Source organism: Synchytrium microbalum, assembly GCF_006535985.1.
Source record: "Synchytrium microbalum strain JEL517 chromosome Unknown SmJEL517_scf0026, whole genome shotgun sequence".
Classification (NCBI taxonomy): Eukaryota; Fungi; Chytridiomycota; class Chytridiomycetes; order Synchytriales; family Synchytriaceae; genus Synchytrium; species Synchytrium microbalum.
In genome coordinates, this window is record NW_022158375.1 from 300,907 (window position 1) to 315,269 (window position 14,363).

A 14,363-nucleotide genomic window follows, 5' to 3' on the forward strand; every position below is an offset into this window, starting at 1 on the left:
CTTTGTGGCGACATTTATGGAACTTACGAACTGTATTGGAAGATGTTTGCTCCCAAAGACAAAAGGCTCACGTAAAGCAATAATGTGCTTGTGACAAGGTCAAATATGAGCAACAAGGCCTTCACCACGACCATGAGTCCCAGCATGAGCGACTTTCGTTGAAAGACAATCAATCGAAAGATTCGTAAGGTGTGTGAAAGAATGGTATAAAGCAAGACACCACCAAACTAGATGAAAAAAGATTCAGTTTGGGATACTCGGAATTATTTGTTATTTTCAGTTTGTTTAGCTACGTACGATGCCCAGCATCAACAAATTCCGATTTGCTGGACTGGCTAGGTCTCCAAGATTGATCGCGTTCCCTAATGTTGTTTGTCCACTTTGTAGGATGATCTCCCCCAACCGAAATCCATACACTTTTAGGATCAAATTGAGCTGAAAAAAGTACCGTTGAGGTTAGAGTGTATTGAGATTCTTTCGCACAAAGTACACACGTACTAACAGAGGTGCGACATCCAACAACAATTGATGGTCTGCGACAATGGACCAAACACTGAAAGACCTTCGAAAAGGATCATGTTTCTTGGTATCCCAACAGATCCATAGACAAGGAAAGGAAGAAATAAAAGTGACAAACACATCAATACAAAGGGCCAATATTGAGAAAATCTCAAATGTTCGGGAACCATACGCCATATAAGCCTGGTTGTTCAGCTGCTCCACGGAATAAGCGATTCCCCAAGCTGAGGTCACAATCGAACGAATGAAGTTTAAAAAGCCGCTATAAAGAGATTTGAGACTGATTAAAACAAGACGCCGAAACAATTAAAGTTACCACCAAGCCCAATCTTGAGATATAAACACTTACAACACTCGCCAAAACCTGGAATCTGCTTGACCTTCCTTTACAACTCTATCTGACGATTGCTGTCTCTGTAGAGAGACAAAATCATTCACATTCAACGAGTCACGATTGGCGAACGGGTTGTAAGGCTTTTCATGCAATATATCGTCCGCATAGAGCTTCTCAGACTCTCGTTGAGGCCCCACCAGGGTTTTATCAGACCCATCCTTTCTGTTCAATCGAGCCATATCGTTGATTTTGTTGCTGGCAGATTCGGTAGCTATATGAGAGGATGCGACAGGCGCAGGCAACAATAGTGGTGCACTTGGTGGGATAATTCCACGTGGATCTATATGGTCACCCCCTCTACCAACGTTACGAGTCGTCGCCGAATAAATTGGTGGTGTAGCATGCTGCGACGTCTGTTTACTATTTATAGGCTGGCTTCCTTCTGTAGGAGCAGGTCTCGAGCGAGCGTTCCTGTCCTCTGGATGTCGACGATTTTGGTCTCCTCGTTCCAAGTCCTCACGTTGCTTGATACTCAGTAGCCCTTCGCTGCGCGCTGCGCCATCTCTACTGCTAGAATGACTTCTAGGTCCATTCGGTCGTGTGCTCCTGTCAGAAGGTGTCCGTCGCATATCCATATCACTCGGTGGTTCACTATGGCTCGGTCCCATATGGCGTCGAGAATCTTCCCTGCTCCTATGTCTTCGGGAGCCACGTTCGCGACTTTGGCCTCCATGCCGTTGACCTCTGCTACGTCTTTCACCATCAGATTGACCACCGCTACCATTAGCACTGCTATCATTTGATTGTTCATTTACGTCAACTGAAGATTCTTTGTTTCGACGCGCTTGCGATGGGCGTCTTTTTTCATGTCGAAGTTCAGAATTTCCACGACTATGATCGTCTCTGTCGAATGTAACATCGAGATCCAAGTTTGGCTGAGACAACCTTGGCAGCGAGTTCTTATCCTCGTTTGCCGTCACTACAAGTGATATGACCTTCACGGCATGGTCATATGACACTTCGTGGTGCATTTGTACCTCTAGCAAATTATTCTGATCTACTTTCGCGGGTGCGTTGTAAAGTAGAACTTCATGCTCAGCACCCACAAAATCTTCCAAATCTATAGAGTTCACACTATCTACATCATTCTGCAGCGATTTCTTGGGCTGCAGAGCGAAGGAAGGCAAACTCGCTTCCGTGTGCTGATAGATAATATTAGTATTCGGTATCGCAGCCTGCGGTATAACGATCGGCAAGCCAGCTTGCATGTGTTGGGTTTCGTTACGGGGTGACAATAGTGACGCTGTATCAATATCAGTGACACTTGCTACTGATTCGGCATCCGAGTCTTTAGGTATTGTTGGCGAAGATAGGATTTTCGGAGTACTCTCAACATCATTTCCGTCCTTGGCTACCAATGTTGCGATTTGCTCTAGGACTTCGAGCCTTTGCGTCAGAGCTGCAACTTCTTCTTCCGGCTGAGAAATTATAGATTCAGCGGCGATAGAATCTGTATCAGACATGTGGGAGAAGCGAGCCAAGTCTTTCGAAACTGACGGCATTCGAGGTTTCCAGTATGCTGTACGAAAGAAAGCTCAACAACACAACGAAGGTGAAAAATCTATGAGCGTCTCTTACGCACCTGCTTCCCTGTACTCGGCTATGGTCTTCAATGTGTCACTGCGTCTTATCAGTGCTGGTGCATTGCTCACATACGTGTTCTGTGGTTTTCGATTTAGAGAATCTACCATACCCCTTTCAAGCTCTTCCACACGTTCAGATAGAGACTAGGTAAACACGAGAATTTAGGGAAATGCACCATTTAGGAGTGAAAATTAAAAACGTGTTATTCGTACGTGAACGGTGGGAGTCAAGGGAAGGAGAGCATGGGGAGCAGAGACCTTAAGCGATACCAATAGGTTCTCTACTTGCTGAAGTCTTGATGCCAGTTGATTCACTTCAGGCTTTGCGGAGAGAGGCAGTGGAGGAACGACAGAAGATGTCATCGTGAGAATGCTGGAAGCCAGTGAGTCACGATTTTTTCTATCCAGCTCCTTGAGCAGCAATGCTGAGATTCAAACCGCGGTGTAGGTGTTAGCCTCTATCTCATCGTCTTCAAGCACCAAGTTGCCGGTTCACAGCATACTAGAGAAAGAAACTGAAGTCTCACCGAGAGTTTGGGCGTTCTGGCCTGCCATGGCACTACTACCATGACCATTCTCGTCCATCTTCTTCTTATGGCGGGCAATTGATGAATCGTGTGTTGTGGTTGGGGGAAATATTGGAGCTGTGCCGTTTTCATTATTTTCGTGCGACCAAATCACCTACATAAGAAATTCACGAGAAAACCATTAGCGGTCGCTCACTAGATTGACTAGGATGTCATTAACTGAAAAATCTGCTGTTGAGCTTGCTGCTCTCATTCGCGAAGGAAAGTTGTCTCCTGTTGGTGAGTACTCCTTGTGAATTGCCATGCAACGAAGGGATGTCTGCCGAGAAGGTCATCTTCATCTTTCAACATTGAATATATATTGATCTTCGTCTCTCTTCCCAAAACAGACTTGCTCGAGGCTTGCCTTGAACGCATCAACCAATTTAATCCTGCTGTAAATTGTTTCTGGACCTTGGACGTAGAAGGCGCAAGAGCTGCTGCCAAGCAAGCTGAATTGGATGTTAATTCTGGGCGACGTGTGCTTGGAATACTTCATGGAATTCCAATAGTATGCGTCGGCTTCACGAATTCTCACAGTGTCGCCCAAAGTGCGTCGCCATTATCTCACTATTCTTGCTGCTAGGGCATCAAAGACCTGTCTAATACGAAGGGATTGCTGACTACAAAGGGCTCCCGCACTCTGGCAAACAACATACCAACGTCGGACGACAGGCACATCGCCAGAGTAAAGAAACCGTGTTCATGTGTTTGATATACAAATCTTGTCAACTCAGCGGTCTACTGAAAAATTAGCTTCGTGAAGCTGGCGCAATCATTTTGGGCAAAACCGCAACGCCTGAATTTGGAGCTGGTGCCAATACAAGAACACTTCTTCATGGTAAGATCCATGTCCAGATACAATAGAAAGGTCAATGATTTGAGAATCCACTTCAACTCCACGCAAAGACATGTCTAACTATTGGCTTACATCTTCCATACCCAGGAGCTACAGGAAATGCATTCAATCCAATCCTCACGCCAGCTGGATCTTCTGGCGGCTCAGCAGTCGCTTTAGCTCTGGATCTTGTTCCTCTTTGTACTGGTAGTGACATGGGCGGGTCTTTGAGGACGCCAGCCGCATATAATTCGATAGTAGGATTTAGACCATCACCGGGACTGATTCCGGCGTCGCCATATCTTCATTTTTCTCCACTTGGTAGTTTATCCAAGAGTAGATACAGCGGCATTGCAAAGAACTTCAATTCTCACGAAAATAATTTCCTCTGTAGCCCTAGAAGGATCCATGGCTCGAAGCGTTGGAGACGTCGCACTTTTGACTGCAGCCATGGCAATATATGACCCTAGAGATCCATTCTCCTGGCCAGGAATCAATCCAAATGATTTTTTGAATTTAAAGACCATCGATCTCAAGCTTCTCAACGTAGCCATGAGTGAGGATCTCGGGTTTGCTCCTGTGTCAAGTATGGTTAGAAAAGTCTTTCAGACCAAAATGAAGGGCTTGTCGAGTACATTCGCAAGTCTCGCAGAAGCTACGCCAAATCTCGGAGATGCATTTAATACTTTTGCATGCTTGCGAGGTGATGGGTTCATAGCACAACATGCCTTCTATAAAGCAAACTTTGATCTGTTTGGGTATCCTACTCAGTCGAATGTGAGGGAGGCTCTGACTATCACCCCAGCTATGAGAGCCAAGGCATTCTATGAGCATGGTCAAATTGTGCAACGAGTCGAAGCCTTTTTCGAAAAATATGACCTCTTGATTTGTCCAGTAAGTCTGAAGTGGTTTCATCTTGGAGTGAGTCATTGACTATACTAAGCTATTTGAACCTTCTTTAGGCTGGTGCAGTCACCCCATTCCCTCATGCTCAATGGGCGCCCACCGAGATCGATGGACGCGTGATGCGAAACTATTTCGAATGGTAAACATTTCTAGTTCTTGAGTTTCCTTTTGTGGGACCCACTAACACCATATGTACATTAGGATCTCTATCACGTTTGGCCTCACCTTGACGATGCATCCCGTATTGTGCATACCATTCGGTGCGTGATGAGAACATTAGCTACACAGGCGATTGTCTGTTGAGTTGATCTATATACAACACGTAGGTGTGGACTCAGAAGGAATGCCTTTCGGCATTCAGATATGTGGCAAAAGGCATGGAGATGTCGACCTGCTAGGTATTGGACAGCAAATAGAGCAGCTAATACAAGGCAGAGTCAAACCAAATCTGGAGAAGCTGACATCTTCGCCTCGAATTGGCGCTAAATTCTAAGATTCACTGATTGGATATTAATTTCCTGTCATTTGTTTCCATATTTACAGAGGTACTAAAATAATAAAGATGATTCAAAGCGGGGTTTCATCTCTTTGCTCTCAACTGGATGTCAGAGTACTAGTGGTCAAAACAAGAAAAGTCAACTATCAGTTGCAAAAATGCTGCAGTGTGAACGAGCAGAAACAGCAACACACCCAGAAGACCCCAGCTAACGTAACGACAATCCCTAACAAGTTCATCAGATTGACGGGGTAGCTAAATATGATGAATCCGAGCAGGAGAATGAGACACAGCTTAAAGTGTCCTAGCACATTATAAGTGACGGCAGATGTTTTTCCAATCACTAAAAATATGGATATCTAAACAGATTAAGAATGGGGGTTGATTGAAGATTTGCTTCTTTTCAAATAAGGTGAGCATCTAGCGTGACAATCATACATACATTCACGAAAAAGGCAAAGATGGCCGAGATCATGATGCTCACGATGGCCCCTACTGACCATTCGTATGCAAAGAGTGCTCCTACGTCATCGAGTATGGGGACGACAGGGACTAGCAATATAGCGGACAATGGAGCTTGATAATACAAAAGCTGCATGGAGTTGACGCCCAAGTCCTTTTGTTTAGTGCCCACCCATATTTGATACAAGCTGGTTACGAGGACGCCAGTCAAAGCAAAGAAGGTGCCGGTTACATTGAGCTGGACGTCAGTGGCACTAGATATAATGACACCGATACAAGTTACAGTCAAGGCCAGCTTGACGGGAGTGCTGAAGGTCATATTATAGTAAAACGTCTGAATGACGACGATACATGGAGTTGTAAGCACCTTTGCCATCTAAAAGGAGAGGCTGTGTGTAAGATTACACATATTTGAGATCCCAGTTGCTCGTCAAACCTGATAGAAGCCGACAGAACTAGAGGTGGAGGATATGTAAATACACGATAACAGAAAAAGAGGTCAACTAATGCGATTGTAAACGCACGATAAAGCGAAGAACTAGATATATACACAACAATCACACCGCAATGTACAACACAATCAAGACCTTTCACTTACTTGTAAACAAGGCTCAGGTTGGTGAGGACAACAAACCCACAAAAGGACCAACAAAGAGGCAATACAGCAGATAGGGGGATTTTCTTTTTCTCGAATACACCATTTCTAGCACATCCTTCCAGACCCAAGAACGTTATGACAAAGTGGATTATCGTCAAGAATGTGCCAAATCTGAAGTTGTAAACTTCAAAGACCCACTTATTGGTCATGACGATGCCAATGGAGGAAGCGACATTCAGGGCCATATAAGCAAAAGTGCGTATTACGGAGATTGGATAGCCAAACAATTCAATTTCCTTTGAGGGAGTCTCTGCTTCTAGTAATGGTTCCAATATAGCATTCCCGTTGCTTGATGGACTTGCGCTGCGAGTATTGATTTGAATCCCAGTAGCAGCTGCGGCTGGTGCTGCTTCTTCTTCGTCATTACTACGAGCTCCCATCGCCCCTCTATAGTGGTTGTGACAACAAATTTCGACGTCGCCAAGTGGACGCCTGGGTCGAAGTGAATTCTGACCAGTCGACTTGCATACAGTTTACTGATAATCCTGGTACTCGGTTACGAAGTTGTGGCAGAAGAAATTACAATTTTTTGACGCGCTTGGCACACCCAGTAACGATTAACTAGAATCATAGATCAGTTGTCAGTGCATTGATGCTCGAATCATATTACATGTATATTCCTACATTGGGACACGTTACTGTACGATTCTCCACTCCGGCACCGCTTGCTCGTACGTGACACGTCATCGTCGTTAATATAAATCAAAACATAAACCATATATACATACCAGCATAGGCAATAGTCGCAAACATGGTCAAATTCATTGCTATTCTGGCACTCCTGGCAAGTGTCGCAATCGCCGCGCCTACTACTAAACTCGCTAGGTAACGCGTCAGTTTAATGTCTGACAATACAATGTATTCACATTCTTCCTCTCTCTAGAATGCAACTGAAGCGAGTCTCTCACGAGGACAGGTCCAAATACATGACTGAAGCCTTGTTTGCTGCCTCGTCCGCTGCTTTGAAGCAAAAATACATGGGTGCACCCCAAGACATCACATCTGAACACGGTCTTCCACTAACCAACTTTATGAATGCTCAAGCAAGTTTCTCCTCATTCACACATCATTCGGAGGAATTCATTACTCATTCCAATGCTGTTTGAAGTCTAACATATAAATCTTTACAGTACTTCGGAGAGATCGGCATCGGCTCTCCTCCACAACCATTTACAGTTGTCTTTGATACTGGTTCCTCGAATCTTTGGGTCCCTTCCACCCATTGTAGCAGCATTGCTTGTTGGTTGCACCGCAGATTCGATTCCACCCAGTCTTCAACCTTCAAAGCAAACGGTACCGAGGTAGTTCTCCTCTCTATTTCAACACTTCTACGTTTTACTCGATAACATATATCAATTAGTTTGCCATTCAATACGGAACAGGTAGCTTGGAAGGAATCATCTCAAATGTAGGCTCAACATTGCACTAGTCGAAATGCTGTGGGTCGGACAACCCGCCTTTCTGCCAATGCTGCAGCAGACGATGCACTTGAAAAGCAAATTTAATCACGCAGCCTCCACAATTTTACTGAATGTATCTATTGCTTTTTTACAACAACAGGATGTGTTGACTATTGGCGACTTGGAAATTGAAGATCAAGACTTTGGTGAATCCGTCAAAGAGCCTGGTATTACCTTCGCACAATTCTTCATTTACTTTCAAACAGAACGGCCAACCTTATTGAGCTATACCTTAGGTATTACCTTCGCTGTTGGGAGATTTGATGGAATTCTCGGACTCGGCTTTGACAACATTGCTGTCCAACGTGTTGTTCCTCCCTTCTACCAAATGGTCAACGTGAGTATCAAAGGCATGTCTTTCTAATCAGAAATTGTTCCCATGTTGACACTCGCACCTATTCAGCAAAAGTTGGTCGATTCTCCACTCTTTTCTGTCTGGCTCAATACTAACGGTGATGACAATGGGTATGTTTGCCGCGCAAAATATCACATCGAATTTTCTAATGTTTTTGCACGTTTATCTTCACAGTGGAGAGATCGTGTTTGGTGGTATGGACAAGGCCCACTACACGGGAGAAATTAGTGAGTCATTTACTTCAATGCATCTTCGTTAGATGGTCTATCAAACAACTTGTGTCTTGTCACTTCGTCATTGACCAAAAAATCATCCATTTTTTATAGCCTATGCTCCAGTTACCCGAAAAGGCTATTGGGAAGTCGAGATCGAGGACGTTTTGATGGGTGGCAAGAGTCTTGGATTTACTACAAAGAAAGCAGCCATAGATACAGGCTCTTCTCTTTTCGCATTACCAACATCAGAAGCTGACGCCATCAATCAGCGAATTGGTGGCAAGAAGAACCCTCAGGGCCAATATATCGTCGACTGTGCTGCTATCCCTAGTCTACCATCATTGGACATTCAGTTCGGCGGGACCAAATTTACTCTTTCTGGCAAGTCTCTATTTTGAAAGGTTTTCTTACCTTGTCCTTGTTCGTTTCATGTCGGCCAATGTTTGGAACTCATTCAATCTAAGTGATTCCTCTCTCACATAGGCGCCGACTACATTCTCAAGGTCAGTGCGGGCCCAATTGGAGGTGGTGACCAATGCATTTCTGGTTTCTTTGGTCTCGATGTAAGAGTAGTGTAGAATTTTTGAAACGAAAGGACCGGTTGTGAGAATTTGAGCGCTTATTCTGCCCGGTGTCAATTAGATTCCCGCTCCCGCAGGACCACTTTGGATCGTCGGAGATGTGTTTTTGCGTAAATACTATACCGTGTATGATCTCGGAAAGGCTAGAGTTGGTTTCGCCAAGAGTAAATAAAATCGCTCCGAATTTTGTACTTGAAGAGAGCCAAGAAAAGAAAAAGAAATGTGCTCTCGTTTCTATATAGTACAGTTGCTACTAAATTACAATCTACTTTTGCAAAGTTACGCCTCATCCATCCTGACATCAGGGCTCAGAGTATTTTGTAATCCATCCGTATGATGTTTGTCATCATCAGAGTTTACAATAACGGGTGCGTATTCTCCTTCCTCCTCTTCATCACCTTCAGCAGCGAGTCGAGCCTCTGTTCTCAACTCCCACTGAAAGTAATTCTCGACAAAATCGAGAAGAGTGTCCATACTACGTACTAGATCGGTATTACGTGGCATTGCACGCATTGGAGTATGATAGGATGTTGTTGATGCTACTGATGATGTATACATTCGTAAAGCATGCCGGAGAAACGAGTCACCAGACAAGGCATCGATGAAGAAGTCCTCGGGGAGTTCCTGTAGCTGCACAAGCAATACACCTAAATACCCAAAACCGTATATATTGAGAGGGCTTATGAGAGGCTCGATCTGATGGATTCTCTTTGGAAACACGTACCTGTAAAGCCAATAAACATGTCGACTTGAAGCTCAAGGAGCTCATGGCACGAGCACAGTAAGGTTACTAGGATCTTCCACTGTTCCAAACCATCGTATACTTGGCCCACCAAAAAAATGATAAATGACAGTTCCAGCTCTCCCAGCAAGTCCTTATAGTCTGAATATTGACCTTCCAGCAGTTTTCGTAATAAATAGCTCTTGTCAATACTATATCGGGTCAGTTCAGCACCCGATGCTCCTTGTGGAAAAGAACGCTTCAAGTCTATCCAGGTAAAATGGAGCCACTCTGTATTGGCCAGTGTACTCGATGTTTCCATATTTGTAGAAGGCGATACGACGTCAGAAAACCGAGATACAGACGTCATGGATCCGATATAGCCTGTTGGTATAACTCGACTCAACAGATTAGGTGTTATGTGTTGTGTGAGGCGGAGCCATCGTTGATATGTCGTAAATTGATGAGATGGCGTAGTGGTATTCAAAGGGTATGGTCCTAGAGACGAATCCAGAGTCCGCAAATCTATGATATCATTTAACAAAGGTTGCTTCAGGCTTCAATGCTCCAAACCGACTACCGTCCTACAAAACTGTCTTTCTACGAAACTTGAACACACTTACTAGCTCTGAGACGTTCTACTTGGTCTGAGTCATGTGGCGCAGCTTCAATCTGCTCTGTTGCGGTATCCCAATTGGCAACAACGATCTACCAAAGGTGTATAAAATACTAAAATGTTGATGTACACGAGCGTAAGCACAGCTTACCTCTCGTTCAGTAAAGAAATGAAAGAATCCTACGCGGCCTATTCCAGATACGCCACCAGAGTGTATAAAGTGAAGTCCAGGCGGTATCAGTTTCAATCCAGAAAAGCGTCTTCCCAGTTCCCAGCTGTTCATGTCGATTCCAAAGTCGATTCCTGCTGGAGGAGGAGCCAGAAATACCACGAATGCTCCAACTTCGAACAGTCGGTTGGCTGTGTCTTGATCCATCTTATTACCAACAAGGGGGAACTCCTGTTTCTAATGTTTTGTTTTAGGAAAATTCAAGGAGTATAGATCCAGGAGTATAGTGTAATAACATCAGAACTCATACGAACGCACTCATGGTTAACATCGCGGTGGGATGAAACAAATTGATACGTGAATATGAGGAATAATAGGTTGTACCCCTATTTGGGTGGTATGTACATGCGTCTACGCTTCTTTAACTTTACATTTTTGCACCAACGACAGCCCCATTGCCATACTGTCTAAAGAATTTTGAAAGTCCTTCGTATACAGCAAAGGTGATCATGGTTCCAGGCAGGACTCGGACCACATTGGGGCCTAATCCCTTGTAAAATCCAGTGAATCCTTCGTTCTTGTATACGGTGGTTATGGTACCCCACGCTGTGGTGTATTTGCGGCCTTCGTACTGATTCTGCAGCCGTGACCGTATGACTTGATATGGGTATGTACATATTGTAGCAAACAGCTTTGATGCAGCGGCCATCGTAATGTATTCGAGAGTACCCTAAATGGACTTGGTTAGCAATCACGTTTAGTACGGAATACGTCAGGCGTAGCATCTAAAATACCATGTGGTTGACATTCTTGGTGGGATTGAAGTCTGCCCAGATGCTCTTCATCTCTTCATAAGCCATGAATTGTAGTGCACCATGAGATACTCCAAACAATGCTGGAGTAAGACCTTTGTACATTCCATTTATTCCCTCATATCGTGCGAGCTTATATAGGCCCTCTGTATATGTATTGTTTCAATGACATGATGCTCGAAAACAAAAAGTAAAGATAATTAACGTACCTGACAGGGACCTGTAGGCTCCAGGATCATTCCATTTGGTAGCACACATCCTAGTCTTGATCTGAGCGAAATTTGTTGAATAAACAATACAGTTTGTTGAACAATCGGACGATTTGTTGGTTCCTTACCACCCAGAACGGATTGGTTACTATAGCGCAAGCTGCTCCAGCTTCAGCAGATGCAGTCAGATGTTGCACAGCAGTCAACTTGCCGTTTGCACCGTCTCTCATGTACTCCTTTATGAGCCCGTACCTAGACGTGTTAAGAACGCATGAAGATGAATAAAATTGAACCAACAAGATAGAAAATCAATCAATCGTCATACCACCAAAAGTAGAGCCCCCAGCTGAAGCATGCACCAGCGAGATTTGCCATGACACCTCGATAAAGGCCGCGGCCTATCCCTTCCGTCCTCTGGATCTGCTTCCATAGATTGATAGTCGTATTGCCGTGATTTCTAGCACGTTCATCGACTATACAACTATGTGGGTCAACAATCTTGATTGAATTGAGAAAAAACTTTCGAAAATCTCTCCTACCTTGTAACCGAATCTTGATCACGTCCAAAGGATGCAGTAGTAAGGTGGATGTCGCACCTGCTACGAAGCCGGCTATTGCTTGGTCCGCCGACACGCTGCCTGTGAATGTCATCGGTCTGCTGTGTTGAAATGTTGAACAAGAATGGACCTCCATGATCAGCACCCCAGAATCGAGCAGACCTGAATCGCCTTGAGGTATTTCACTTGGAATCGACGCGATTTGAATCCCCTTTCAACTTTTATACACCACGACACACCACCATCCTGTGACTATTTTTCGAGCTACCATGAACATGTTTCTCACGTTATATCTTTAAGCTCACAGCTGAGCCCTTCTCCTACTTCCTTTTTCTGATACCTCTCAGCTTCCACCAGAAACATCAACGAACATACGTCGCAGTAAGCGTGTTTTCATATGGTTTTGACATATTTTGCTGTAAGTGGTCATTTGGCATATGGCATACTTGGCATAGTGGTATTTACGCCCGTTCGTTGATCACGATGAAGTTATTTGTACATGCCTGTGTCGTCGTCGCTGACTTTGCAAAGGTGAACAGGTTACAAAGTTGAACAGGGGACTGAGACTGGGTACATATTGTGGGGGAGTTGCTCTACCATTTAACAAAGGGTGAGAGGGAGAGTGGAGATTGTACATCCAATAAGTAAAACAATTATTTGGATTAGTATGATCTAGCTTTCGTTCGTAGGCGTGCTGGTTTGACCTCTGCGTGATGTGCTGGTAGGTGACTTACTTATGAAGCGAAGACTCACGAGACAGAAGAGCCAAAATCACCCACATTGGCGCAAATTTGAAAAGCAGGTGTGCTGTATTCAGCAACTTGTTGTAATGGGCAGTTGTTCGTTCAACACGTTCAACGTCGGGACACGCTCAACACAAAAAGGAAACCCCGAGAGAGGAAGTTTGATTAATAAAGTGCATGTTGCGCATACATTTGGCTTCGTCTCACATCCCCAAGCGAGATTATGTGCCTACTTTATAATACATTGGTTTTCAAATCGATATAAAGGACGATCAAAAACACCACGAGGTAAAAATTCTTGCCAATAGGGACTAGGGATAGGGAGATGGGAGAAAGAAGGGGGTAGGGATAGGGGTAATAATTGGGGCAGGGACAGGGGTAGGGGTAGGGACGCAAAACGAATAAAGAATAGGCGTGGATACCACGATATAGATGAGCCAAAATCATCCACATTGGCGCAAATTTGAAAAGCAGGCGTGCTGAATTCAGCAACTTGTTGTAATGGGCAGTTGTTCGTTGTGTGCGTGTGTAGAACTCAACCCAACAGTCCTGAACTATGTGCCGCTGGCATACCCAACTACTACGACTAGTAGTTGCTTTGCTGATCTGTCGTGTATGACGCGTCTAGGATTCCTTAATATGGTGCGATCACTATAACATGCTGGTTTTAATGATTCTGTTCCATTGACCTTTATTGTCAATAGCCGCCCACACTTTCATTCCTCTCTCCAAACACTTGGGCTCTGCGAGTTGTGCTTTTGGCTGTTGAAAACGCACTCCTGCAGGGGGGCTTTTTTCGGGAACCGCCTTGCTGAACATTTCGGCAATGCTCGAGACAATAACCGTCCTTAGCAAACGCATAGCCAACTACACTAAGCTAGCGAACATGTTGTTGGGAGCTCAACACTCTTAAGGAGAGAACGCGAGAGTCGTTCGATCTGATGACGGGAAGTGCCTAGAGGGATTTGGTAGGAAATGGTAAAGGTTCGAAGCCTGGGAAATGATATTTTTTTGGTATCAGCCAACTATCGCTCTACCGAAAAGTCTGGTCAGAAATGACTAGTTTATTCAGCTGTACTAGTTTGGTTTGGCTTGTTAAAGCCAAAAATAGCAAACTTGGGAGCTTGAATAGTTGAAGTCCAGAACAGTTATATGTTTTTGGCAAAGTGGGGAAAGTGCGTATTGGGATACCTGTTGGGAAGGCATACTCTTACGCGATTCGCGGGAATGTTTTGAATTAGATTTATTTTTAATTCAGGCAACCTGCTCCAAGGGGTGGTCTTGAAAAACTTTATTGTTTTACATGATTTACCCTAGGAAACATGGCAAAGACTAGGCAAATCTAGTACTGGGTTGCACGTAGTTGATGTGTTAAATTACAATCAGCTATGCTTGCGACCAGAAATTGTGTGATTTAATGAGGTCGTCAAAACACCAACACAAATTCACAAGAACTTTTTTGTTGCTGCATCGTCAAATGTAGCAAGAAGAGAGAACACTAGT

General features: G+C 44.3%; 4 protein-coding genes across 4 annotated transcripts; 1 reads left to right on the top strand and 3 right to left on the bottom strand.

The window, feature by feature from the left end:
- Positions 1-5,386: 5,386 nt before the first annotated feature.
- Positions 5,387-6,802, bottom strand: SmJEL517_g04179 (uncharacterized protein; the record flags this gene model as incomplete). Its single annotated transcript, XM_031170107.1, has 4 exons — positions 5,387-5,419; positions 5,497-5,661; positions 5,745-6,140; positions 6,428-6,802. 4 exons carry the CDS (start codon positions 6,800-6,802, stop codon positions 5,387-5,389), a joined length of 969 nt encoding a protein of 322 aa, XP_031023921.1.
- Positions 6,803-7,173: 371 nt separating this feature from the next.
- Positions 7,174-8,850, top strand: SmJEL517_g04180 (uncharacterized protein; the record flags this gene model as incomplete). Its single annotated transcript, XM_031170108.1, has 9 exons — positions 7,174-7,247; positions 7,306-7,522; positions 7,599-7,715; positions 7,783-7,830; positions 7,983-8,049; positions 8,119-8,219; positions 8,286-8,347; positions 8,412-8,464; positions 8,564-8,850. The coding sequence occupies 9 exons, from the start codon at positions 7,174-7,176 to the stop codon at positions 8,848-8,850; spliced, it is 1,026 nt and encodes a 341-aa protein (XP_031023916.1).
- Positions 8,851-9,312: 462 nt separating this feature from the next.
- On the bottom strand, positions 9,313-10,746 carry SmJEL517_g04181 (uncharacterized protein; the record flags this gene model as incomplete). Its single annotated transcript, XM_031170109.1, has 4 exons — positions 9,313-9,680; positions 9,758-10,279; positions 10,378-10,462; positions 10,522-10,746. 4 exons carry the CDS (start codon positions 10,744-10,746, stop codon positions 9,313-9,315), a joined length of 1,200 nt encoding a protein of 399 aa, XP_031023917.1.
- Positions 10,747-10,966: 220 nt separating this feature from the next.
- On the bottom strand, positions 10,967-12,211 carry SmJEL517_g04182 (uncharacterized protein; the record flags this gene model as incomplete). Its single annotated transcript, XM_031170110.1, has 6 exons — positions 10,967-11,269; positions 11,334-11,497; positions 11,561-11,621; positions 11,689-11,812; positions 11,886-12,033; positions 12,100-12,211. The coding sequence occupies 6 exons, from the start codon at positions 12,209-12,211 to the stop codon at positions 10,967-10,969; spliced, it is 912 nt and encodes a 303-aa protein (XP_031023915.1).
- Positions 12,212-14,363: the final 2,152 nt, after the last annotated feature.